At 45.0% G+C, this 27,873-nt stretch overlaps 1 protein-coding gene across 1 annotated transcript in view; it reads left to right on the top strand.

Annotated features, from left to right (window-relative positions):
• Positions 1-27,873, top strand: part of LOC138296107 (zinc finger protein 879-like) — a 532,771-nt gene that overhangs the window by 27,872 nt on the left and 477,026 nt on the right. Inside the window, exon 2 of the mRNA XM_069234965.1 lies at positions 19,841-19,964. Within this exon, the coding sequence (XP_069091066.1) occupies positions 19,841-19,964 (124 nt within the window). The remainder of the gene's footprint in view (positions 1-19,840; positions 19,965-27,873) is intronic.

Here is a 27,873-nt window from a genome sequence, read left to right as displayed (position 1 = left end):
TAGAGATCACGGTCTTGAAGTGAATTCTATAAAAACAAAGTACATGATCTTTGGTGATAACAAACATAAAGTAAGAAAGAGCATCTCTATGGAAGGGGTACAGCTGGAGAGAGTTGCTGAATTTGTGTATTTGGGGGTTAGACTGGAGGATACGCATAGATGGCAGGCTCAGATAGCAAGGGCTCATATGTCACTGAAGCAGAACCTGGGTGGCGTACTGAGATTTGCAAACAGGTCCCCTAGGTTCGCAATCACTCCAGCAATGGAAATACACAAGCTACAAGCAAGAGGGAATGCTCTTTATGGAGCGGAGCTATGGGGACATGGTAACCTAAAGGATCTGGAGATTCCTGAAAACTCTTTTATAAAGTCTATTCTCAGAATACCCACTAGTTCTCCTACATTGCCTGTACACATGGACGTGAACCTTGATTCTATTGCTCATATAGCAGCGCTGAAACCAATATTATATTGGATCAGAATATGGTCCTTGGATACACTTAGCCCGTATAGGACATGGTTGAAAGTTCTGATTAGTGGAAACTACATGGACAAAAATCCCCTGGTGTAAGTATGTCAGGGCTAGTCTGACTAAACTGGGGATCGCCCATTTCTGGATGGCCCCTAATGATTTACCCAAAAATGCGGCACAAGTTGTAAAGGATGGATATTGGCAGTGGCTAAAAGTGGGAAATTTAGCAGAGGTCCCTCTAGGTAGTTTGACGGACAAGTTTACATCAGTCAAATGTCACTACGAGTTTGAATCATATATGGATTTGATTACATTCCCTCAAGCCCGCGCCCTTTACATCAGATTCAGGCTAGGCTCGCTACCGCTGCGTTCTTTCACCTGTACTTGGTCTAAAGATGATCCTTATGCCAATCTTTGTCCGATGGACTGCTGCCTTCCTGAATGTAGTGCACATGTACTATTCCATTGTCCTGCTTATGATAAACAACGAATCAAATGGATTGTACCTCTTTGTAGAATCATGGGCTTCCAGAATCGTTTTACTGCCCTCAGAATTTTTAGGTCTAATACCAAAGGCACGGTGGCATTTGCCTTAGCAAGCTATTTAGATGAAATTTGGTGTGTTAGAACAAAAATGTTAAAATCATCCCATTAATAGGAGTTCATAATGGGAATGCTTTGTACTTTCATTTGAACCCATCTGTCGTTTTTAATTAGGAATATATTTGTGTCACGATATTTATTATGGAAAATTTAATATTTTTTTTCTATCACGATTTTATATGGTATGATCTTAAAGGGAAAATGTTTTACATTCAAGGACTTTTATCTATAGTCTATTTTTGTAAAATTGTGATTTTTTGTGATGTGCTTTTATGGTATTTGTGTTTTACCGAAATAAAGCTATGATGATGATGATGATGATGAATCTGCTGTAACTGGCCACAAGTCGGCCACTCTTTTGGGGAAGATCTACTCTATTCATGATGCCATAGGCTGTGATGGTGATTTCTCAATGCAGCAAAGGAATGTTTTCTTCAAAAGTATTGCCTCTTGCTGGAAGAGGTGCTAGTGGCTATTATAGGGCTTGTAAAATCTACTCAACCACTCTCAATGGGGAGATTAAATTATGAGGTCGAGCTGTTTTTAGATTCACTCAACCCTTCTGGCGAGTAGACAAGAATAGGTGTTCTGTTCAGTCAGAATCTGAATTAGCAATTAAGATGCCTTTAGATCTTATTCTTGTCACATTTGCTCTGTGTTCAGAGACAGAGGTCAAAGTCAGTTGGTCTTCTTGCAATGCAAATACTTATCCTTGTGACTGCAGAGTTCCAGGATTTTGTAAGGTGAACTGTCTGGCCTATGTGAAATTAAACGCTTTTGGTATCATTTTTTTCCTAACACACAACATTTATGTAACTAAGTCAACTTTACAAACATTTCAAAATATATTTCAGTAGCATTTTTTTGTACTTCTGTGTGATGAAAAAAAATATGTGCACAATGAAGTACCAAAGCATCATTTTGAATGATTGTTTATGTGCAGGAAAGAACACCTTCTTGCACATAAACAATCGCCCATGGCATTTTGCTTCTTCTATGTTTGCTAAAAAAAAAAAAAAAAAACGAGGAGGAGGAATAAAACCATTCCTCCTTATTTTGCTATGCTAACGCCACTGCCTCAGGTTTACAACAGCTCGTAAATCTGAGGCATTGTCAAAAGCAATGGGTTTTGCGGTGGAACGCCCACAGCAACACCCAGTGCACGCACCTCTGATACAGAAAACTGCGTCGGAGGGGCCCATATTTACAAGGAGGCGTAACGCCACAAGAAAGTGGCATTACACCTCCTTGTAAATATGGAGCAGTGCTTAGCACCACCAGAGCGTCACAACATGTGACGCTTCGGTGGTGCTAGGGGCTCTTAAATATTCCCTCTTACTCTCTGTAAATGACAGTGGGCTACCACATTATGCTTTAGTAATATATTTTTTAAAAGTGAGTGTTTAAACATAAACTGAGAAACACTCCTGCCCTTATGTCAAAGCTATTAGTAAACTAAGAGGCAAGTCATGCATGAAGCATGTGTACCCTAAATGTGGGCTAGATTTATTACACATGTAGCAAACATTGAGGGCCTGATAACAACTTTGGCGGAGGGGGTTAATCCGTACCAAATGTGACGGATATTCCACCCACCATATTACGAGTTCCATAGGATATAATGGACTCGTAATCCGGCGGGGCGGGATATCTGTCACATTTGGGACAGATTAACCCCCTCTGCCAAAGTTGTAATCAGACCCTTAGTGCATTTAATCAAACAAAAGAGGATTTTTTTTTTTTTTTACGGCAGAAATGCTGAACTGACATATTTTGAAGGTGCACTCATGTGAGAAAGAAAAAAAAGGTGACTGTAAAATACAATATTTGCCTAGGATCACACAATTTGAGACCCGTTTCTGGGTCAAGTACATTATAGTTAGGTCGAGTAGAATATTCAAGCTACTCGACCTGCAGGTCTAGTAACATTTTTATGATTTTTTTGAGGCCTCTATTAAGACCAGCCCTAGTGGCAAGGCCTCAGGCCCGGATGGGGTGCCCTTAGATCTCTTAAGAACAATTTAGATTTGTGGGCTACCTTGGTAACCAATGTCCTAAGAATTGTCAGGCCATCCACTAAGATACTGTCATGGTCCAACTAAATAATTGTTCAGATTTCTAAAAAGGGTAATCACAAGGACCCCAACTGCTACAGTCTAATCTCTCTCCTGGACTCTACTGTGAAGCTACTGGGTCGTGTTTTACTCTCTTGCCTTGAGGCTTGGGCTGAGGAGAGTGGCACTGTTAAAGGCATCCAGTATGGGTTTTGTCTCAGTCTTCTTCTTTCTAGGGAAATATACTAATACAAGATGTGCAGCACTGCACTTGGGTTTGATGGACCTGTCTAGTGCCTTCAGTCGTGTCTCACATTCTAGATTATGGGGCATTATAAAAGACTTGAGCATTGACCGCTCCATTATCAGTACCATCAGAGAAGTCTATTGTGACTCCAGTGCTGTGGTAAGGTTCGGGCTGGGGGTTGAGTGTTCTGAGAGCCTTAGGCTGCGCAGGGGCATCAGGCAAGGATGTATATATTAATCATCTGGAGACAGATCTCGTAGCTAGGTGCAGCAATATGCCCCAGATTGGGAAACACCCAATCCTGGCGCCATTGTATGCAGACGATCGAGTTATTATGGGCTGCACATCTGTTTGGTTTCAGCAGCTCTTGGAGGCCTTTGTATCCTTTATGGAGGGGCTAGACATGCTGATTAATATCAGCAACTCCTGTCAAACAAATGGACAGCTTTTAGTTACTTAGGGGTTACTTATAACTGCAGGGTATCCTGGCAGCCACAGCTAGGAAATAGGAATAATCAATCGGCAAGGAGCCCTAATGCTGTCTTCTCCTTTTCAGCCAAACTAGGCAAAAAATCACATGGCCATATGCTGGCCATTTATTGCACAAAATGTGTTGGCGTAGCAACATACGAGGCAGGAATCTGGAGTATACAGGCAGCACCCCTCCTACAGGTAACGGAAAATAAATCTACACAATGCTTACTTTCTCTCCCACCGTCTCCTTTATTACCCATAGGGATCTAGGGCTTCAACATACTGAAGATATCCTCAGAACCCATCCAAGGATATTATGGTATAGGGTCTGAACCAATGAGCCCCCCAGGTCACTACAATGTTAATTGACAATTGTCCCAAAGACTAGAGATTCTGTGGTTGAGGGGAATTAGGGATCTGGCGATGGCTCTGTATAGGCAGGATTTATTTTATAGATCCTCTTTGATCCTTCCCTGTGCTAGACAAAAAAACAATACTTAGAGCAATGTGTTATACCCATTGGGAGGAAGAGAGGTGGGCAAGGGTAGTGGTACTCTCCACTGTGGCCTCATATATGAAACTTATCCCTTCTATGGACAGTCAGACATTTTTTGCTGTACAGTGTACCACAGTATCAGTATTTTCTTATTCTCAAGTTCCGGGTAAGTTTTTTTCATAGATTTGTCATGTTCCCTCAATGTAACGACTGGTCACATGATTTTCCACCCTGTCCACGTGATCTGAAATCTGCACAGAGCATTTTACATGTCATGTAATTGTGTACTTTTTATTCCCAACATAGGTTTTCTGTTTTAAAGCCCTTACTTGTTATGTACTCCTTGTGCCATTGCACTGATGCACAGCACTTTCCCATGTCAGTTGGTTCTGAGAAGATCATTGGTGTTAAGGGCGAAGAAATTTCTTAGGTAGCTTAATAATGTAGTTGCGTCCTTCCATATGTTTTGATTTAACATGTTATGTATGATGCCCAGACATCTTGATAGGACTGTGATGTACCATGCTAATAGCAAATGTAATACAAAGATGGAATATGTTTCTAGCTGGGATCATACTTCTATTGTGTGAAGTGAAAATTACTTTTATTATACTCCTTTGACTCGTCCATATGTTTGAGAAACCTGCTGGCAGGCTACCTGACAGATGCAATTTTACGTACTGTATTTGGTGACAGCATTTTATGTTTATGATGATTGTATTTTTATTCAAGGATTTTAGATGAACCTGTATTAATTTATGATGTCCTGTCATATGTAATTGCACTATCCCATCGTGGTCTGTTTTATTATTACTGAAAATTAAACTGAACTGAACAATTGGTAATAATACATGTGCTACAATTCTGTGTTCCCACACCTCTCCCAATTAACAATGGTACCCCACTTGCGTGTCTGGCCTAGTGCCTGCGGCACAAAGCAACTTTAGACTCGTCCTGGTGACATCACATTTCACCCAGCAGAATCCATGCTATTTTGCAATGTGGGTCGCTTACAGTTACCACCTAGGAAAACCTACCATATCCAGACATTTCTGAAAACTAGAGGCTCTCTGGTGTCCAGGACGGGATGACTTGTGTGGATCTCAGAGCACATTCTCATCAAGAAGCCCTAGCAAACCTCAAACATTATCTACAAATCCACATTTTCGTTAACATTTCTGTGAGGGGAAAGTTCTAGAATCTGCAGGAAGCCATGAATTCCCTACCACCCATCATTCCCCCACATCTACCGAAACAAATGGTACCTCACTTGTGTGTGTGTGGTCCTAGCGCCTGTGACATGAGAGGGCCCAAAACACAATGTGGAGAAATCAACATTTGATTTGGAAATGGGGGTAGCAACAATATTTGGAACTTGGTTCAGCAGCCACCCAAGGAATCCTACCAAACCCAGCCATTGCTGAAAACTATACACTTGGGTGAAGTCTATGGTGGTGTGCCTCGAGTGGATCCCACAGTGGTGTCTTACCCACAGTGTGCTGCAAACTCAAACTTTACCTAAAACTCAAAATTCTCTATGCGTTTCTGTGATGTAAATTAATGGAATCTGCCATGATCCCCATCATTCCCCCATTTATCCTGATATTAATGCTAGTCCACTTGTGTGGCTGGGCTTAGCGCCTGCAGCAGGACAGATCAAACCAGAGTTAATGGGAGTTCTCATGAGAGGTTACCCCACGCTGGAGTCTTGTTTTCAGAAATGTCTGGGCAACCGTCCCACCTGGGCGCTAGTACTGCTGCTTTCACTATTGCCAATTTCTCCACTGTGAGTTTTGCGGCTTTTTATGTTGTAAGTGATCAGCAACACTTGTGGCACTGTTTTTATCGGACAGGTGGGGGAACGCAGGTTGGTAGGGCATTTAGGATTCCCCACAGTGTCTGGAGCTTTCCTTCACATAATAGGGAGGAATATGTATGATTAGGCAAAGTTGGAGGTTTGCAGGGCATTATGTGAAAACATTGTGGGATCCATGCACGGCACACCCAGAGCCCCTTGGGTGTCTAGTTTTCAAAATGGTTTGGCTTAGTTGGTTTCCCTTGGTGGCAGAGCACAGACCCGAATTGTGCAACCATTCACCATGGCAAGTAGTAGAAAATTTGGATTTACTCCTACTCTTCTGATCCATATGTCAAAACTATGGCCGAAAGAATAAAAATTTCCTCTTGCTTGCCATGGGACTGGGGATCTGTATCCCAGGCGCCCAACAAGACTGTTGGTGGTGTAGGGCTAAATGTTGGGCCCAACATTAGGGTGCTCTATCCACACATGATATTATTTTTCTACAACAATAAAATATATCCCTGTGGTCTAGTGAGCATTATGCCCACTAGGGGGCAAATTGGTGGCAATCTCCCTCAATCTACTTTGGGGGTTGTGGTGGAGACTGTTGGTTGCCTTCTGGGGTAGGGACACAGCGTGATGCTTTGGCGGACGGCAGCCCCACCTCTTCTTTCATGAGAACCATATTTTCTCTGGTGGTCTTGTAGGCTTTCTGTCCTTCTTGGGGTCCGACTAGGGTTGAACAGAACCATGCGACACCTAGGTAGAAGGATTAACTGGGCCCAAGATAAGTGGAGAGCACCAACCCATTCCAATGGAACTGCCTCCCACACACCCCACAAACAAAATACTGCCAAGTAAAACATCTCTGGTGCCTGGTGTCAAATAAGGTTTCTTTTCCTAAACCCCAGAGGGGGCTGATTGGGGGGAAAAAAACCCTTTCCACCCAACATGGGGGAGCAGAAAGACTATTTGGGTGGGGGGGGGGGATATAGGTAGATGCCATTGGGCCTGCGCCCCCCCCATAAAAGACTCCACTGTATCAATCCCTAGTGTCTAGTGGACTTTCTGACTTCTGGGAGCAGAAAGACTAATGGGAACAGAAAACAGGCACATGCCCAGGGGGAAGTCTCCACCTGCCCCCGCAGTCTTCATTACTGATGTCAAGTGAGTGGATCCCTACTTGAGGATCACCTTCCTGCAGCAACCCCTAAGAGCAGGGATCCACGAAGAAGAGATACCATTGGAAAGGGGACATTGTCCCCTTCCACCTGTACCTCCCTTATGCAAATCTGTTCTTGTGGGGCTGAGTTATGCCCCTGAACACTGGTGTACTGAAAGTGAAGCAAGTCGATTGGCTCATTTCACTTTAACTTTCCCAGAAATTACAGTACGCTATGCATGCTGATCATAATTTCAGAAGAAAACACAGACTGCTGCTCCTGGGGAAACTCTTCTTCCCACAGCCGACCTCTAAATTAAGGAAAAGGATACCCTCTGGTGTGAGCACCAAACAGTCATTTAAAGCCCACCACAGTGTCAGCGAACGGCCGACAGATGCTCTGTGGAGGGAGTGTGGGCGTCGGCCACCACCAGTGCCCGTACTTAAAAGTTTAAGGTGCTGTACAGCCTTATAATCAGTAAAACTATAGTAATACAGGTACTCCCCATTCTAGCGTACTTCTTTGCTATTGCTAGTGTCCGCACTCGCTCATTAAAAGTATTGCGTGTACCCCTGCTGAGAAGTACTGGGACTATCCCTTTCAAATTAAAGTGCAACTACTCTGTACCAGTACAGGAAATGGAAGTCTAGAAGTGCAGGTTCTCGCTATTTAGACTACCTGTTTGCTCCTCAGAAATTAATGCTGGTACTCTCCCATTAAATGCATTGTGCTATGCCCCAGGAGTACAGTTAGTCTCCCTTTGTAACTAAAGAAGTGCTAGTACTCATTACTGACAGTACCTGCCATGTTTAAAGCAGTGAACTGTACCTCCTCAGAGCAAGCATAACTACTCACTTCCTTAGAGTACTTACCTATTTATCGCACTGCTTAAAGTCAGGGGTGTGGAATTCCTATCGCCTGACACCCGGGACATATTGTTTGGGGTCAAGGGGTTGGGACAAGTAAGCCCAACCCCCTGCAGCACAAACCTTTTGGCTACCAGTTTACAGGGAAGGGGAACTGTCTGCAGTTGAGGTAGTATGTGTGTCCATTTGGTAAAGCTGTTTGAACTTGTATTTATGGTTCATTAATGAAAAGCCCTCATTACTAGGGTGAGCACTGTAAATTAATGTTTTAAGGTCACACTGCACTACTAGCAGTGATTCCAGTGAGGGGAAAAAAAGTGTACATACGTTTGAAAAAATTAGCGATATGAGGCTAAGTATACTGCTCCCAGAACGCTCTCTGATTAGATGCAAATGTTTGTAGAAACAGGGCATTTCTGGTGCTATTTCTTTGAAGCGTCACTTAGTTAAATGTGTTGTTGCACGCTAGTATTTTCAAAAAATATTCCTAATGGAAAAATAAGTGTAAAGATTTTCAATAAGATTATGAGAAGCATGAAAATAAAAAAGCACTGGCAAAGCCAACCAATCCAACATCATTTTGTGAGTCTTTTGGTTTCGTCAATGCGTTTCTTGTATTGACGTGACTTTTGTAACACTTTATTGATGTGGGAGCTGCCAGGCCCTCACCATTGTAACAAACACTGGCAAAAAGAAAAAAAAGTTTTTGATCTCAAAAAGCTTACATTACCACCATGGTGTAACAAAGGCCCTGCAGCCTCCCTCAAAGGGACCCCCTCACCACAGCACCTGCCCTGGGTGAGTCTCGAGGGGGGGCCTCCATGTTCTTTGCAGGGGGCCCACTCCAGTTGTCAAGATGCTCCTTGTGGAAGAGCGAATGCGATCACTCACAGTAAAGCCAGACGATAGATGGAGAAATAGAAGTTTCATTAAAAAATGTCTTTGTTAAACAGCAGACCTAATTAAGGACACTGTTCTTAAAGAAAGCCACAAATGTGCTCCCATGGTATATGTCTTTGAATTAGTGGCTTCCATGAACTCACAAGAACTTTCAGAAGTAGACTAGGAAATTGCAATCCTAGAAAACATTTGTGAACTGAATTTAAGCACCCACAAATATCCATGTGTAGATTTTCTCATGTGAAAATCTATTGCACGTTTACAAGTTCACTTTCCCTAGAACCACTTTCTTCCCAACCCTGAAAGAACGTCTACTTCTGCTATTGCCAGGAGTAAATTTCAGACCTTTCTCATTATGGGAAAAGATTAGAGAAGAGCTGGTGAAAATCCCTAAAACATGAAAGTTAATAGGTTTGCAGACTTAAAGGCATTCCAGCCCTGGAACTATTGCTTACTGCTTCCTCCAGCCACAGTATGTAGATCTGCGGAAAGGTGGCAAGATAAGAAAATTGCTATAGTAGGGATCGAAATTGCAAATATTCAAGCCCTACTATAGTAGTAGCCCTGGCATAATCAGAGAAGCTATGAGCAATCTGTTTATGTAAGAGCCATGATGTCATAATTTGTCGACGCACTGCATGGCACCAAAGGGACAAGTAGATTTAAGACGCCACCTGTCACATGGACAAGTAGATATTTTATTGAATTAACACCCCTGTAAAGTGCTGTAATGCTGGGGTGCATGGGACACTACTTCCACTGGTTTGAACCAAGACATGTGATTTGCCATTTTCTACTAAATGTTCACTCCTTACTTTGAATCAATACACTTTCTTTGAATATATTTGCATTTGAAAGCCCTGTGCTATACCTTTCCCTTCTTTCAGTCTTAACATAGGTACCATACAAAATAAATGCAGATTCTGTGTGTTATGTCTCATTTGCAAGGAAAAACAACTTAGAGGTATTTACCACATCTGGTATAAACCTCACTGGGAGAAATGTGGTTGTTGATTGGAGAGTGAGACCTGGTCAAGCAACAGCCTCAGTCCCTTGCAGGGGGGTAATCAGAAAAGATAACTCAATTAACCTGTGCTTACCCCTGGATAGCTTTTTTGTTTTAAACAACCTTTATTGCATTTTCATACAATTCAATACATGAGCTCTCCGGGCACAACTCCATAATAAACACAATAACGTACAAGAGAAGGCGGCAGGGCAGACTCAAATAGCAGGATCATCCATCATACATCACATATTACACAACAAAGAACAGCATTCAAGGCAAACATCCATGGGTGCGTCCATGCGCACTCTCCAAGTCTTCCCAAGTCAACCCTGGGACTCCAAAAAGGTGCCCAAATGTCTCTGGGGCGAGAGCACGCAGGAGTCCGTTCCCAAAAAATTGACAGCTGCTCCTGGCAAAACGCAGCATCACGTAGCCAATCAGATCTCTGCGGGACCCAGCCCCTCCCCCAGCACATCGCCACTCTTCTCTTCGCCAGCAAAAGCAACATGCCCACCAGACGCCTCCACTCCGACGGGACCCCATCCAGCAGCCCAAGCAGCGCCAGCACTGGAGAAAAAGGCAGATCCAATCCAGTCACACTAGCTATCACATGCATCACCTCTCCCCTAAAGGAGCGCACCGCTCCGCAGTGCCATGCCAGACGTAAAACTTCCGCATCCGGGGCAGAACAGCGCTCGCAATGCGCATCCTCCCGGAGCCCCATATTACACTGGCCGCGAGGGGTATAATATAAACGATGCAGAAATTTAAAATGTATGAGCCGCAGCCTATAATTTGGCGACAAGGCTCTCATGTGCGCAACAGCTTCTCCACATAGCCTCAGTGTTAGCCTCCCCAACGTCCTTCTCCCATTTAATCTTAGGAGCCTCCACCACCGCCTTCCGCTGCTCCTGCAAGCAGCCATACAATTTTGTAATAAGCCTACGCGGCGACTGTGCGTGCCACAACAATTCAAGCTGCTGAAAGGTCTTAGGCAGCGACGGAAGTCCAGTAAATCGCGCACGGAGAATCGCATATATACGAAGTAAATACAGCCTATGTAGCCCAGTATCAGCTCCGGGCCGCAACGCCTCCTCCAGCAAAATCAACCGCTCGTTCACAAACCAGTCCCCCAACAAGGACCGCTCCGAGTCAACGAGAAACTCCCTCAATCGCGCGTCGCGGGACATCTCATCAGCGATGTCCAACACTGGCATCGTAGGAGCAAAGGGTTCACGTACCCCCGAACGGTACGCCAAAGCAGTCCACGCCCCAGAAGTACACGCAACTTTGTTGACCGCCCTGGAACGAGTCCGGGACACACATCCAAGAAGCCTTGGCAGCCGATCTGGCCAAATCGCATCGTCTTCGGCCGCAAAATGAGGCAAGTATCTGATAGGTCGGATCCAGTAGTACGCAAAATAAGCCTGCGCACAAAAATAATAAAGCTCCAGATCAGGGGCGGCTGGACCCCCCATCTCGAACGGCAACGTCAGCTTCTCCCAGGAAATCCGGGGCTGCCCACACCAGCCGGATCAAAGCTGATCTAAGCCTCTGCAAAAAACTAGCAGTTAGCGCCAATGGGAGTTTAACAAACAGATACAAGAACTTAGGCAGCACAACCATCTTTACCAGGCCAATGCATCCAAGAAACGAGAACGGCAACGAACGCCACACCTCCAGTCTATCTTCCAACCAAGCCACTAATTTGCCATAGTTGGTCATCCAAAGGTTCTCCGCATCACAACTCAACCAAACTCCCAGATAACGAACCGGGCCATTCGCCCAGTCAATAGGATAACGCGTCCGAACACGTGTCGTGCCACACGTGAGGAGAAGCACAACCGACTTCGACCAGTTTATCGTTATGCCTGAGAAAACACCAAAACGGACAACCTCAGCGAGCAAGACCTCCAGATTCACACCCGGCTCCCGCACTTATGGTGCAATATAATCCGCGTACATTGAAATTAAAATTGGACGTTGCCTGAACTGCAGCCCTTATCATTATGATGCTGCCGCAAGTAGGCCGCCAGTGGCTCTATCGCTATAGCAAAAGGTAGGGGGGACAAGGGCACCCCTGCCGAGTCCCCCGAGCCACAGGGAAGGGAGCTGAGATACAGCCGTTCAACTGTAACCTCGCAACTGGATCCGTGTACAACAAAAACAAATCAACTTTATGAAACGGCCAATCATACCCACCCTACCCAACAACTCAAATAAATAGGGCCATGCCAAAAAATCAAACACCTTTGTTGCATCAAGGAACACCGTCACCGCCTCATCCTCCGCCGCAAGGCCACCCAGAGCCGCAAAAAACGTACGCAAATTATGTGCTGCCGACCGCTCCGGTACGAATCCAGACTGATCGGGAAGCACCAGGCGCGACATCAGCGGCCTCAGACGCAGCGCCAACAACTTAGCCAGAATTTTGTTATCCACATTCGAGAGTGGGCGTAACGACTCACAACGACAGGGATCCTTACCAGGCTTAAGTATCGTAACGATCAATGCCTCTCGCATGGAGGCAGGAAGAGACCCAGACTCCAGCGCCTCAGCATAGACCTCCTGCAGATGAGGGGCCAAAATCTCGGAATACTCCTTGTAGAAGGCAGCGGTTAAGCCATCCAAGCCAGGGGACTTATCACCAGGCAATCCACTGATTACGGCTTTGATCTCATCCACCGAAAAAGGTTAATCAAAGTAAGCTATATGTGCCTCTTCAAACCAAAGCAAGCTAATCTCTGAAAAATAAGCGTGAACCGCGTCAAGATGCAACTCAGCGGGGGCCGAGTACAAATCCTCAAAATAACTCTTAAAAACCTTCAGGACTCCCTCCATGCCCACTACCCGCTCACCCCCCTGTCCGTCAATTTCAGTAACGTAGTCACTTGCCCAAGGTTTCTGCAACATGTTCGCCAGTGTGCGATCTGCCCTGTCTCCCTCCCCGTAACGCCAGGCTCTAGCGTATCGCCCTAAGAAACAAACTTCCCTCTGGGAGGCTTCCTCATATCGCGAGACCGCCTCGCGTAAAGCTGCCAGCGTCTCACCAGCCCAATCTTCCACTAGTTTCGTCTCCAGCTCCGCTATCTGCAACTCCAGTCCTGCCAACTCACGGCGCAGAGAGCGAAGCACACCGTGCTGCTTGGAAAGGGACTCTCCCCGAATAACCACTTTAAAAGCCTCCCACAGCATGCCAGCCGAACTAACCGATCCAGAGTTCTCAGTGAAATAATGTAAGATGGCCTCACAAATCTCTTCGCGAAACACCTCGTCCCAGTGGCCCCCCGCGGCAAGCGCCGAGCAAATGCCATGCTAGGGATCCCAGGGATCGACAACTGCAGCTTAACCGGGGAATGATCCGAAAGGATCCGGGCCAGATGCTCCACTGACTGCATCCACATCTCGACATCTCTAGTTCCCAACCACCGGTCCAAACGGGACCAGCTATTATGCACATAGTTGACACACGTGCCCTCCCGTCAATCACCATGCTTAGCCTCCATAAATCAATTAAACCACCATCACTCATCAAAGTCATCAAGGTAGCAGCAGAAGCAGAGTGTCGGGGCCTAGCCCCACTCTCTCTGTCCCTCTCTTTGTCCAAAACCACAATGAAGTCTCCCATACCCCCCCCCAAAATCACAGCCCCACCCCCCGGTGACTCAATCGGGCACCACACCTCACTGAAAAAAAACAGGTCATCCACATTAGGGCCCTAAACCGACACCAGCAGGCAAGGTCTATCTAACAGCGTCCCGCTCAACAACACATAACGTCCATTCGGGTCCAGTACAGCCCGGTGTGTACGCCACTGCAACCCCTTACGCAACCATATCGCCACCCCTCTGGCATAACGCGAGTACACCGCTCCATGGCATTCACCAATCCCCCCCAGCCTTCAGCCGATTCAACGTGGAGGCCACTAAGTGAGTCTCTTGAAGCATACGTACATCAATCTGATGACGCTGAATGTAGGCGTACATAAGATGCACCTTACGCTGATCATTTAAACCACACACATTCCAAGTCAAGCAATTAACCACCATCATTATCTCCCATCACGTCACAGCAACATTTCCATGCATCCCGCCACAGTCACCCGCCGCCATCCAACAGACTCAATCAACACAAATAGACAAAGATACCAGATCCAAACGTCAGAGGTACAACGAGCCCACAACACAAACGCACCCCCACCCACGCAGACCCCCCAAACGGGCCAAAGTAGAACCCTCCCCCCATCTCCCTACCAAAGGGATCGGGAACCCACAACATGGCTGAACAAAAGGACTCATCCATGGGGCGCGAGTCGAGCCGTCCAGCCCATCCGCAACGCAGATGAGCAGGAAGGGACAAAGGGTTAAAGTAATGGATAAACCGACACAGCAGCACTTGAGTAAATATACAAGGCAGTGCAGCAAGGCACTTTAAGGAGACAAGGGCCCAGTAGTATCACAAGGCCCAAAATAGTAAATCAGTGTCACTAAGGTTTGCCCGCTCCGAGCCAGGATCTCCAGACTCCCCAGCCGCAGCTCTCTGTGGAAGCGTCTTGACAAATCTGGCCGCCAGCTTCGGTTCCGTAAAGAAATGTAATGTGCCCCCATGCTGTATCCGAAGCTTCGCCGGATAAATGAGAGAAAAACGAGCTTAAAGAGCGCTTAATCGGCAGGAACGCCTTACGCGCCGCCTGCACACCTGGGGTGTAGTCCGGAAAAAATTTGCAGCTCCCTATTTTTATAAATCACCGGGCGCCGTTCTCTGGCCAACCGCAACACAGTGTCTCGGTCGCGGTAATTCAAAAGACGGAAAATAACAGGACGCAGCGGAGTCCCAGGAGGGGGCCTAGGGCCCAACGATCGATGAGCCCACTCGACCACCAACATGCGAGACAACTCACCAGGAAACAAGTCAGAAAGTATTTTCTCCATAAAGTCCTCCATCCTACCCATGTCTGTGGACTCAGGAAGACCAATCAGCCTGACGTCATTACGCCGGGACCTCGCCTCCAAGTCTTCATTTTTGTTCCTGATAACCTCCAGGACCCGCTCCATCTTCAGCAAGTGTTCTCTCTCACCCTGCCGCTGATCCTCCATCTCCGAGGTACGCGCCTCAAGGCGGTCAAAGCGGGCGTCATGGTCATCTGCCCGGGCCCTGATGCGGTCCATCTGCTCCGTCAGATTATCAAGCTTAGTATCAATGCACGTCAAGCTACACTTAAGGTCCAGAAACATAGATTTAACTGAAGTTTCTGAGGGCCCATCATCCGTCTGCACCTCTCCAGGCAGCGGAGCAGGGGGGCCCCCCCTTCCGCTTGACACCATCAAAGGACAGCTTGGCCTGCCGCTGATCCGCCTTGCCCATAGTTGCACCACTGCAAGCCCAACTGAAATCATGCCACCAACCACCAAAGAGCAGACAGGTCACACAAAAAATATAAAAATCAAAAAATATGGGGCCCAGGCGTCGTTCCGCCGAGGAGCCCAAGGCCAGACAGGTCCCCTCAGCCAATGAGCACACACGCCAAAATTAGCACCAGGGATCCTCCAGGTAAGTCCCTCTCTTCAGATGGTGCAAGATGCCACCCAGAGGCACCCCCAGGCCGCCGCCACCCCCAAGGCGCCCCCGTCACCACTTCCAGGCCCACCAGCGGCAGTAGCGAGCCAAAGGGGGCCTCAGTTCACTGCAGGGGACTAAAAATGTGGCAAAAAATACCTCCGGCGCCCCCCCCGGCCCAATCCGACCAGCGATCACTGCCTCCAGGCCCTCCCGGCTAGGGCAGACAACAGGAGGCCCAGGACAGGCCCGCACGTCCCTGGAGCCCAAAGCCCAGGCACTCCCCTGCACAGGAGGCCCCACTGCCACCAACTCCGGGGGGCCTCCTCACTCCAAAAGCCACGCTGCCCAGGAGGCTGCCACCGGCTGACGCCGGGCTCGTGCAATTCGGCACCCTCCCCGGAGGCGGAGCAGGCCCCGCCGTCCTCGGTGCCCCGCCCGCAGCAAGGCTGCATCAGGCCACGGCCGCCGGAGGCGCAGCTCTCCGGGGGGGGGGGGGCATGGCCTGACAAGACTGCCGAGGGCCCCCCCAGTGACTCTCACCACGTGCCCCTCTCCAGCGGGGGCCAAGAAACACCCCCCGGGCTCCCGCAGCAGCACGAGGTGGCCCGCGCGGGCTGGGCACGCCTCTGCTCGCGGGCCCGACACCAGCAGGGCCCGCCTTCGCAATCCGGCCAAGAGGCCCGTCTGCAGCTGGGGCCCCAACACCAACGGGGGCACCAGTCCCAGCCGAAAGTCTCCCAGCCGGGGGGAGCGCTATTCAAGCCGCTTCGGCAGGAGAAATGTCGAAAGGAGCCCCAAGTCCGGCGGAGCCTCACTCAGTGACGGCCATCTTGCCCGCCGGCTGGCTCCGCCCCCATGATGCAGAAGTTTGGTGCCTGCGTTACCTTGGGGAGGATTCCGTCAACCTACGGGAGACTTCTTCTTGGCTTCCAGTGCAGGGGGAAGGAAGATCGCCCTCAGAGCATGCACCACCAGGAAACAGTTGAGAAAGCCGGTAGGCTGAGGTGCTATAATGTTGCTGGTAGTCTTCTTGCTACTTTGTTGCAGTTTTGCAGGCGTCCTGGAGCAGTCAGCGATCGATCCTTGGCAGAAGTCAAAGAGGGAAGTGCAGAGGAACTCTGGTGAGCTCTTGCATTCGTTATCTGGGGAATAGCCCAGAGGAGAGACCCCTAAATAGCCCACAGAGGAGGATTGGCTACTGAGAAAGGTAAGCACCTATCAGGAGGGATCTCTGACGTCACCTCCTGGCACTGGCCACTCAGAGCTGTCCATTGTGCCCCAACACCTCTGCATCCAAGATGGGATGGCAGAGGTCTGGGACACACTGGAGAATCTCTGGGCACCTCCCCTGGGAGGTGCTGGTCAGGGGAGTGGTCACTCCCCTTTCCTTTGTCCAGTTTCCCGCCATAGCAGGGCTGGGGGATCCCTGAACCGGTGTAGACTGGCTTATGCAGGGAGGGCACCATCTGTGCCCATCAAAGCATTTCCAGAGGCTGGGGGAGGCTACTCCTCCCCAGCCCTTCACACCTATTTCCAAAGGGAGAGGGTGTAACACCCTCTCTCAGAGGAAATCCTTTGTTCTGCTTTCCTGGGACCAGGCTGCCCAGGCCCCAGGGGGCCAGAAATCTGTCTGAGGGGCTGGCAGCAGCAGTAGCTGCAGTGGAGACCCCGGAAAGCAAGTTTGGCAGTACCCGGGTTCTGTGCTAGAGACCCGGGGATGCATGGAATTGTTCCCCCAATACCAGAATGATATTGGGGTGACAATTCCATGATCCTAGACATGTTACATGGCCATGTTCGGAGTTACCATGGTGACGCTACATATAGGTATTGACCTTTATGTAGTGCACGCGTGTAATGGTGTCTGTTGGTGCACATTTTTGCGCTGCGCAAAACAAAGAGGGTTTTCCTTCATTTGCGTCGGGGTGTTACTCCATGCAAATGAGGGAATGCATTTGCCCCGTACCAAGCTAGCGCCAGGGTGCCCACACACTAAGTAACTTGGCACCCAACCTTCACCAAGTGAGGGTTAGACATATTGGTGACTTACAAGTTACTTATGTGCAGTGAAAAATGGCTGTGAAATAACGTGGACGTTATTTCACTCAGGCTGCAGTGGCAGTCTTGCGTAAGAATTGTCTGAGCTCCCTATGGGTGGCAAAAGAAATGCTGCAGCCCATAGGGATCTCCTGGAACCCCAATACCCTGGGTACCTAGGTACCATATACAAGGGAATTATAAGGGAGTTCCAGTGTGCCAATGAGAATTGGTAAAATTAGTCACTAGCCTACAGTGACAATTTTAAAAGCAGAGAGAGCATAAACACTGAGGTTCTTGTTAGCAGAGCCTCAGTGATACAGTTAGGCACCACACAGAGAACACATACAGGGCATACATTATGAGCACTGGGGTCCTGCCTAGCAGGATCCCAGTGACACATAGGCAAAAACAAACATACATACAGTGAAAATGGGGGTAGCGTACCAGGCAAGATGGTACTTTCCTACAACCGGTAACTCAGGTAGATGTCGTTTATAACTGATGCCTTGCTCAGGAGTGCACTTTAAAGCTTTATACTTTATGAACCCATTGTCTGACATAAATGTATTCCTCATAGACCTTGTCAATTACGGCTTCAGGTGCTTGTTGAAACAAGGCACTAAGGTTCCAAATTACAAAGTTGTTACAAAATGTGTCATGCTCCTTTGAATTTAAGTGCAAGTCAAACCAGAGTCGGGGGTGTAAGACCCAGCTTTCCCCAGGGAAATCTGTGTATGTTATGCTGTGAGAGTTGTTAGGGGAAAAAGGGCAGGCAAAAGAGATGTTCTACTGGAGCTGTACTATGAGAACAAAATGAAAATGAAAGCATGTTTCCTTTTTGTAGACTCTTTTCTCCACACTCCTGCAGGCTTCCACCTGAGTGTTATTGATTTGAAACCAGTAGATTAGGACAGGAATAATCAAAAACCACATAGTGTGAATTCTATATACTTGCTGAAACTGATTCTTATTAATAGTATCCGGGTGTGATCCTCATCAGAAATTATTCCTCTTTTTGACGTGCCATTTTCTTTCAATGCTGCTTGGCATGCAGCAGTATCACAGTGGTCCTTAAGCCATCATAGTCTAATGGGGCCAGAAGTTGCATGGACAAAAACGTTTAAATTCTGAGAGTCCTGAGTCTGGTATCATTAGACTATTAAAGAACATGGAGAGAACAGAACTGCCAGTCAAAATTACATTTCTAGAAAAGTCTTCAAACGTCCTTGGATCCTTCTTTTAAGAGGATGAAAATATTGTGTATGCCATGAGGACGTTTGGTGAGTAGAGGGTATAGTCGGACATATGGGGTGGAACATCCTAGACAATGAGCCTGAGGTTTTTAACATAAGGTGGTAAAATGCTCTTGCTTCTAAATCCCCAAAAAGTAAATTTTGTGGGCCCTACCAAAGACTGAAGCATGACTTTTTATGTGTCATGATGAAGAGGATTTGATTTAAAGGATGTGTAGATTCTGAGCATGTAGCCTAAAAATGCAAGTGCATATTTAAGGATGTCTTGATTTGTTAAATCTAAAAAAGAATTTTCTGGAGCCGCATTTAGCATTTGTATAAATATTTTATGCGTTAAGGCATAATTACAAACTTAAGGCCCGAATTAGAGTTTGGTTATTATAGAATTGTCCCCACTTTCTGCAAGAATATCCTAAATCTAGAGAAAAATCGACTGGTGGAATTTTCTTCTCCCTAGTATGGTAGTGTAAAGGTATCCAGTTTACTAATTTTCAGCTTTAGTATTTTCCTTCAGAAATTAGACGACATTCCATTACCACCATACTTCATACCTGACAATTACTGACAGGAGAATGCAGTGAAATACCTGTACACATATTTTTGTATATTATCAGGCCAATAATACCCACACCTTAACAGTGTTTCAAAATTCTTATGGGTGTTTTTTAAATGCAGTTTTCTTTCGGTCTGAATGTTTTGGATACCACTATATAGCTTACATAAAAGCTTTTGTTAATTTATTGTATTCATACCACAAGTATTCCTATCTATTCTGGAAGAAAGGAAAGGGTTAGTATTGCAAAGTTGATGGTTAAAGGCAGCCATCCTCTGTTTCATTTGAATTGACTGTATCTGCAATAAATAATCTTTCTTTGAATTAAGTTGCTGCATTTTTTTTCCCAGACAACAGCTTTCATTGATGTCACCGCCTACTTCTCCAAAGATGAGTGGAAGCTGTTACATGAATGGCAGAAGGAACTTTACAAGAATGTTATGAAGGAAGTACACCATGCCTTGATCTCGCTAGGTAAACCTTTCTTTTTTCATTTTTACTGTGGCACGTTCCTTTTCCTTTGTCCACAATTTCAGTATTCTCAGCTTATGTTTTTATTTAATGCCTCTTATCTGCCTCTATTTTTGAGTTCCACAGAATTTTTTTCTGACATGTAAGATTGTACATGATTTTATGTGTGAATTTAAGAATAGAAAGGACAACATAAAACATTGGGCATTTAATGTAGACATATCTTAACTTTAGAACGCCTCCTCTTCACAGGACATAGTGTCACATTTTATTCTCATGGAGTAGCTTTAACCATCTTATGTGTCTGAGTTAGAGGAATGGAGAATGTCAGAGTCACCCAATGTAAATTCTTGATTACATTAACGGCATGAGTGGCAATGTAATATTGTTTGCAAGCAGTCGGACTAGAAGAAGAAAATGTGATACAGAAAAAGAATACACAACTATTATGTCAACTGTATGAACTATGCCCCTCTTACAAAGTGAGGCGCATGTTTTATCTAATTGTGAATGCAATTTACACATTTCCTTCTGTTCCTCCTTATGCGACTTCTGTAGTGGAACTCTCATTAAATTGCACTGGTATATGGTTCTCTGGTTCTTTCAACTGTTGGATGTCATAAGTAGCTTGAGCTGAGACTCTGACCTTTTCAGTGGTTCCAAAAGGGGTCCATTAATACAGTAGTTTGACAAACAGCCCTTCAGTACCTCCACTTTTTATGTTTGAGTTTTGTGTGCTCCCAGACTGAAGTGTTAGCATTGTAATAACTACACTTGTGTGTTTTCCCGTCTTTATTTAATCAACATAAAAATGAATGACAAATAATGGGAAAATCACGTTAACATAGAGTTTGTGAGCAACTCATTCTCGTATTCTCTGTCTTAATAGTGCCCTACCAAAATTTAAAGTGCAGATACTGTGTGCGTGTGTATATCTTTATTTACAGTTCTTACCTTCACATCAATGTACCTTGCTCGTATAAGTACGGTGTAACTAAGAATAGTGCATCTACATGTACCTTTGTGTAGTTACCATAAACAAAAATCTGAGGCACCTGAATTGAACTCCAGATTGAATTTATTAGTGACAACATTAAAGTTCTAAACAAATAACTAATAAAACATAGAAATTCAGCAGTTGTAGTTAACACCACTTCATTTATATCTCCAATGACATCTCAAATGGCATAATCTATTACATCATTGATTATATCATCCAAACTTAACTTTCACACATATTGCTCTATAAATTAGTATGAAATGATAGGCCTGACAGCAAGTACAAAATAGATCAGGAGAAAACCATCCATTACTACTGCAACCACACATACAACTTATAGATGTTAAAACAAGCATTATATGCAACATTCAGCCTATAGCACATACTATACAGGCACCATAGGTCAAATTAACAATCAATCACAGGTATATGGGAAACACTCATTGACTGCACTGTTCACTATCTATACAATTGTTGACAGAAAGCCAAAATAGTGAATGCCAGATCATAAAAAATATCCTACTACATACACCTTTAATCTGTATCAAACCCATGACACTCATTGAATCTATACTGATAAGTACATTTAATATGAGTAGAGAAGTAGGTACTGTAAACAGTATTGACACTATGGAGAGAGTTTACTTTGTACCACACTATTTCAAACCAGTGAAACTCTCATACCACAGAAACATACCACAGAGTACTAAAAAGAATCTACTGGGAACAGTTTACACGCTATGCAACAGCTGTCAAAAAGACACTAGTTGCTAAAAATAAAAAATAAAAAATCTGAAGGTGATAAAGATTAAACTACCTGCACACTTTGTACTGTGGTGAAAACTTTACAGATACCCATTGTCCAAATCAAGATAAGGACATGTACATAGGTTACTACGTGGTACACCCAGGCTTCTATGTTAAGTATAAATTATCATGCTGAAACTATTCTCGCCAGTAACTCAAGGCTGCTTCTAAAAGTTAGTATCTACTACAAAGAATCCTTCTCTTGTTGGAAGCTTTTTATGCAGAACAAAAATGTTGGGGGGAGCATAATAAATTCAGGTCTTCTGTTATTTGCAAACAGTTACTCTTGAATGCAAAAATGTATAACATGTTCAATACCTCTATACAGCCATGGGACATTAGGAAAACATGCAGTTTATAAACACTTAAACCTATTAGCTGGATCTAGGATGTACAAAATTATGTAGAATAGTATTATGGTAGTTACATACCACTATGTTAACTAAAACACAAACTAGCAGACTCATTTGGTGATGTCATCAATGATGTCATATGAGATGTAATCAATGATGTCATAAATGATACAATAGAAACATGTAATGTGTGATGTCGTGAGGTCAAAAGCAGTGCATGACAAAGCCGTATGTTATAGTTAGTGCTGCTAACTATAACTGCTGAATTTCTGTTCTTTTTGTAGCATAAAACATTAACATTGTTACTGAGAAATTCATGTAAATATAATGTTACTTTAACCTTTGTTTTTTCAATAAAAAATGTGTGTGGTGTGTGTGTGTGTGTGTGTGTGTATATATATATATATATATATATATGTGTGTGTGTGTGTATATATATATATATATATATATGATTTACTAGTGTTCACCAGTAGTTAGTTATAGTTAGGACCTAGTCTCCATAGGACTTCGAGAATGAATGGCAAGGGGGGGAGGGGGATGAAGCTTGGGCGGGGGCAGCACAATGCCAGGCCAGTCCCTGCACCTAACTCTCAACCAATGTTAAAGCCTTAGAAATTAACTGCAAAAAAAAAAAAACAAGGGTTACAGGGAGGTAATAGTTAGGTTCAGATTTTACATGCACAAAACCATGTAAATTCAGCTGTTATAGATAGTTATTTCAAGTAACTATAAATTGTGCCCTAAAGCAACCTTAACTCAGCCCTCGCTATGCACTGCTAATTACCCCAGATATTACATCGCTCATGACATCTTCTATGACATCATTGATAATATCACTGTAACATTTGCAGTAAAATTATTGATGAGAAAACTGTGCATGGTGAGGGCGCAATTTATAGTTATCTTAGGGCACGGTCGGCAGTAGGTGGTTATAGTTAGGACCTAGTTTTCATAGGAAAAGTGTTTTTTGAGTTGGCTATATCTTTGGTGCAGTTTGACAAATCTTAATGAAATTTCTCCCAATAACTGCCCTCTAGGGTTTTGTGTGCTTGGCAGACTTCCGGGTGATCTGTTAAGCAAAAAGGGGGGGGGGATGGTGAGCATGAGTAAAGGGGGGGGTAAAAAATAAATGTGTTTCTCATGTTAATTTCCATCGAGATTGTAGACATGACTGCAGCCCGAACCGCTGGTCGGACTTACACCACATTTTGTAGAAAGGTATCTTTTGGTCCAGAAAGCTACCCTTTTGTGATTTGGTATAAATCCGTTCAGTAGTTTTTAAGATATTAAAGTAAAAAGAAATTGTATATCTGGGTGGAGCCTAAGCACAGATCTCATGGTGAGTTCTGATTGGCTGTCAGCACTTACCACCAATATACATGATAGCACCCAATTGAAATGCGTTGTAGTGAAAGGCAGGTTTTGAGGGTCACAAAAAGGAGAACGTACAAAGGGTGATAACAGATTTTAGTTAAACTATAAATCATTTGTTGCTGAGCTTATTTCACCTTGTGAAAAAGCCTTCTGCTGGAATGTCATGAATCATGTTTGAAAGAGAACTGTTTTCTCATGATTTTCTCATGGAAGTTATGAAGGGTGCTCAAGAAGATAAAATAAGAGCATATTTTCTGTAAATTCACATTATCTTTCTCAGCCATATGCAAATGAAACCTGACATTCTCAGTAAAACATGTACTTCCAACAGGAGCAGCCTGCCACTTTATTCCCTTGTGTTCTACTGCAGTCATCCAAAGCTTTTTAAAGAACAACTAGAGCGCTAACAATCTTAATTATGACAAAAGTGTGCACACCTGAAGCCACCTTGATTGGATCAGAATGGTAAAACTTAAAACATTTAATTCAGAAAGGAGCAAACTAAGGGGTTTCATTTTGTCATAGAAATTATGGTTAGTGCCATGGAAAGAAAATGTAGGACACGTGTTAAGTGAGTTCTCAGTTAGCTCCCTCTTCTATTTCATTAAAACATTGTGACATGTAGACTGAAACATGCACTTTTAACACTAGCCGCAGACTGCTATTGAACTCCCTGGTGATCAGCAGTTTACTACAGCGTTCTTTCTAATGAACAACTAGAGTGCTAACGTTCTGAATTTATGTCACTAGTGTGGCATATCTGACCACCATATTGATGGAATCAAAGTGAAGAACTGAAAGGATTTTTTTACTGAAGATGCAGCAGTAAATGAGGAGATTAGGGAGCTTCATAAAAAAGAACCCAAATGTAGCACAAATATCACCCAAATGTAGCCCAAGTATAGCCCAATAAGAGGAGTGTGAAAAACACTCTTTTTTTTTTTTTTAATGCAGTTTTATGGGTTGCAGACTTGACCCAAAGGTATTGGAGTGCTTCATGTGAACACCAGTTACATTTAACAAGGACACATTCCTTTTCGGCTTTAGGCATGGGGAGATTAAGTGATTTGTCTAGAATCACAGGATGCCGAAACTCGAACCTGGTTCGCCAGTTGCAAAGTCTGGCTGTGATGTCACATTCTATCCCCTAATTGTAACATATAATCAAGTGATTAACTGGATTAAAAACATCAAGATAGCAAATCATTTTAAAGAGCTTTGTCAATATGTGAGAACTCCGAAAATATGTCCTCATTTTAGTTTTTTAGAGCACTAACCATGGGAATAAGACCCTCTCATTTTTATAATTTCTAAAGGAATTGCCCTAGGTATTGCAGTTTCATTATCTCAGGCGTGCCACATTTTTGTAATAAATCTAGAATCTTAGCAATCTAGTTGTTCATTAGAATACTCTGGGGGAAAGCAGATGTCATTGGAATGGACCCTGATAATTGAGGGCAGGTAGGAGGGTGCCGGAGGCAACAAGTTGACCACGCTGGACAGGTGGGAGGGGGCCACAATGGATGATGGAGGGCAGGGGTAAGGGGGGCAGGGGCAACCATGCAGGACAGGCAAGAGAGTCTGTGGCAGTATAGTAGATTATTGAGGGCAGAAGGAAGAGACAGTGCATGTACAACCATGCATGCCAATAGACCCGATTCAGGCAAGAGACTCCCAGTGTTTTTAAGCCCAAAAGGGATTTATTTTATCGGTCTCCTGACTAAAATTTCCCCAATATAAGTTAGTGGGGAAAATAAATTCCCCAGTTTTTTTTTGTTTTTTTTTAAATCTCCCTCTTACCAAGTTCAAAATATTGGCAAGTATGGCACATTGGATTACTGAGGGCAGGAGGTTTGGGGTAGTGACATAGACTTGGCTAACAGAGGGCAGGAGGGAGATGGGAAGGGGTACCAAGACTGGCTTCAGGGGTTGCAGCAGCACAATACACTACACAGGGCAAGCGGGACGGCAGTACAACACAACGGACCATTGAAAGCAATAGTGAGGGTACAGGGCCATGCACATGGATAACAGGGAGCAGAGGGGGGGAAAGGCAAGGGCAGCAAGCTGGCCATAACAGGCAGACAGGAACGACAGCTGCAGCATAACAGAACCATGAAGGGCAGGAGGGCAGGGGCAGGGACACAACAATGGACCAGACAAGGCAAGAGGGAGGGGATAGGGGCCTGCACATGGAAAAAGCATTTGCAATGCAGTAAGCCTCGCATTTGCTTGAGTTCAAGCTATTGTCATTGTAAACTCATAACTGGACTTTTCTTGCTACATAAATTGGTCAACCCTGCCTTTGAATTTTGTCTTTTCCGGACATATAATTCCAGTGGCCCTGCTTATAACTAAAGCACTTCCATTTATCTTCTTCCTCTATCTGCAGCAAAATTTGAAAATGTTGCCATTTAGCATCCTATATTATATCTGCCATGTCCATTCCAATAGAAACCACTTTCACCACACCACCATCAGAGTAGCTTGCTGGCTAACACAATTCCTTAAAAATAGACACAAGACAGCCACAGTGGAGAAATAAACTAGAAGGGTCACCCAAACATATCAAGAGTGTTCAAACAGTCATAGTGTAATAAGGATGTTAAGTTGGCTTGAATCATGGTTATGATTGTAAAAAGGAGAGATTATTAAAACATATACAATTATCATATAAACATGTATCTGATATTACAAACAAGGCCTCTGAAACAAAACTTCTCCCAGCTGTAAAACAAAAGTTCTAGCCATGAGAAAGCTTTAAAGACACTGAAGGGTGGGTTGGGTTATTATTTTGGGGTCCCCACTAATCTATTGTGTAGGCCCAGGAATGATGTAGACAGAAAGAACACGTTGTTGGGAACATGTTGCTGGTGGTCCCATTGCCCTACGACCACTACAGGCTGAGTTATGAGCAAAAATGTTTTGTAAAAGTAATGCCCTGCAAAGCATTAGTGCAGTGAATGTTGTAGTATCAGCTCTCCCACTGTGCTCGGAGAGCCGCTTTCGGTTTCAGGATTTCTGTTTCATATAAAGCATTTTCCAATTTCACGTTTTTTAAGGGGAGAGCCACAAAAAATGACTCTGATTAATTGAACAATGTGACTAGCGCTCCAATTCCACTGATCAAGTTCGCACTGTTGTGCCTGTTCGTGCGGTGAGCGCCATGCAGCACGAAACGGAGAGACAAAATAAATAAAATAGCCCACGCTGAGGTATATCAGGTGTCGTGCAATTATCCGTGTAACGGGGTAGTCGGCAAGGCGGTAACAAAACTGCCCCAAGGCGTGACAAACGTAAAGCAATTATCAATGGTGATGAGGGATTTTTGAAAGGCAAGCCCATGAACGAGTGAAAGTGATGGGCGTGAGGTGGGCGTGATTGTAGGTAAGTACAGTCTTTCTTGGCATGTTACCCCCAATTTCTGACTGTTTGTCAGTGTGTTTTTACTGTCTCACTGTGATCCTGCTAGCCTGTGTAGGAAAGTACCATCTTTCTTGGCATGTTAGCCCCAATTTCTGCCTGTCTTGTCAGTGTGTTTTGCCTGTCACACTGGGATCCTGCCAGCCAGGACCCCAGTGCTCCTAGTTTGTGGCCTATATTCGTAGTCAGTATGCTTGACTGTGTCACTGGAGTTCTGCTAACCAGAACTCCCGTGCTCATGCTCTCTCTGTGTACTAAATTTGTCACTATAGTTTAGTGACTCCATATTCCAATTCTGATTGGCACACTGGACCCCCTTTATAAGTCCCTATATGTCTAACCTTCATTTACGGAAGGCTAGGTGCAAAGTTACGGTGTGAAGGCACCCTTGCACTAGCAAAGGTGCCCCACGCTGTCCAGGGCCAATTCCCCGGACTTCGTGAGTGTGCGGGGACACCATTATAAGCGTGCACTACAAATATGTCAATACATATGTAGCTTCACAATGGTAACTCCGAATATGGCCATGTGAGGTGTCTAAGATCATGGAGTTGACCCCCTAATCTGGTATTGGGAGGCCAATCCCATGCACCCTCTGGGCTCCACCATGGACCCCCAGTACTGCCAAACCTGCTCTCTGAGGTTTCCACTGCAACCTCCAGCTGCTGCCACCTTACAGACAGGTTTCTGCCCTCCCGGGGATTGAACACCTCAATCCCAGGAAGGCAGAACAAAGCATTTCCTTTAGGAGAATAGGTGTTACAGGCATTGGAGGGGTATCCTCCCAGAGCCTCTGGAAATGCTTTGAAGGGCACAAACGGTGCCCTCCTTGCATAATCCAGCCTACACCGGATCAGGGACCCCAGTCTCTGCTCTGGCGCGAAACTGGACAAAGGAAAGGGGAGTCACCACTCCCCTGTCCATGACCACCCCAGGGATAGTGCCCAGAGCT

The sequence above is a fragment of the Pleurodeles waltl genome, chromosome 5 (assembly GCF_031143425.1).
Source record: "Pleurodeles waltl isolate 20211129_DDA chromosome 5, aPleWal1.hap1.20221129, whole genome shotgun sequence".
Taxonomy (NCBI): domain Eukaryota; kingdom Metazoa; phylum Chordata; class Amphibia; order Caudata; family Salamandridae; genus Pleurodeles; species Pleurodeles waltl.
This window is presented reverse-complemented; position numbering and strand designations above follow the sequence as displayed.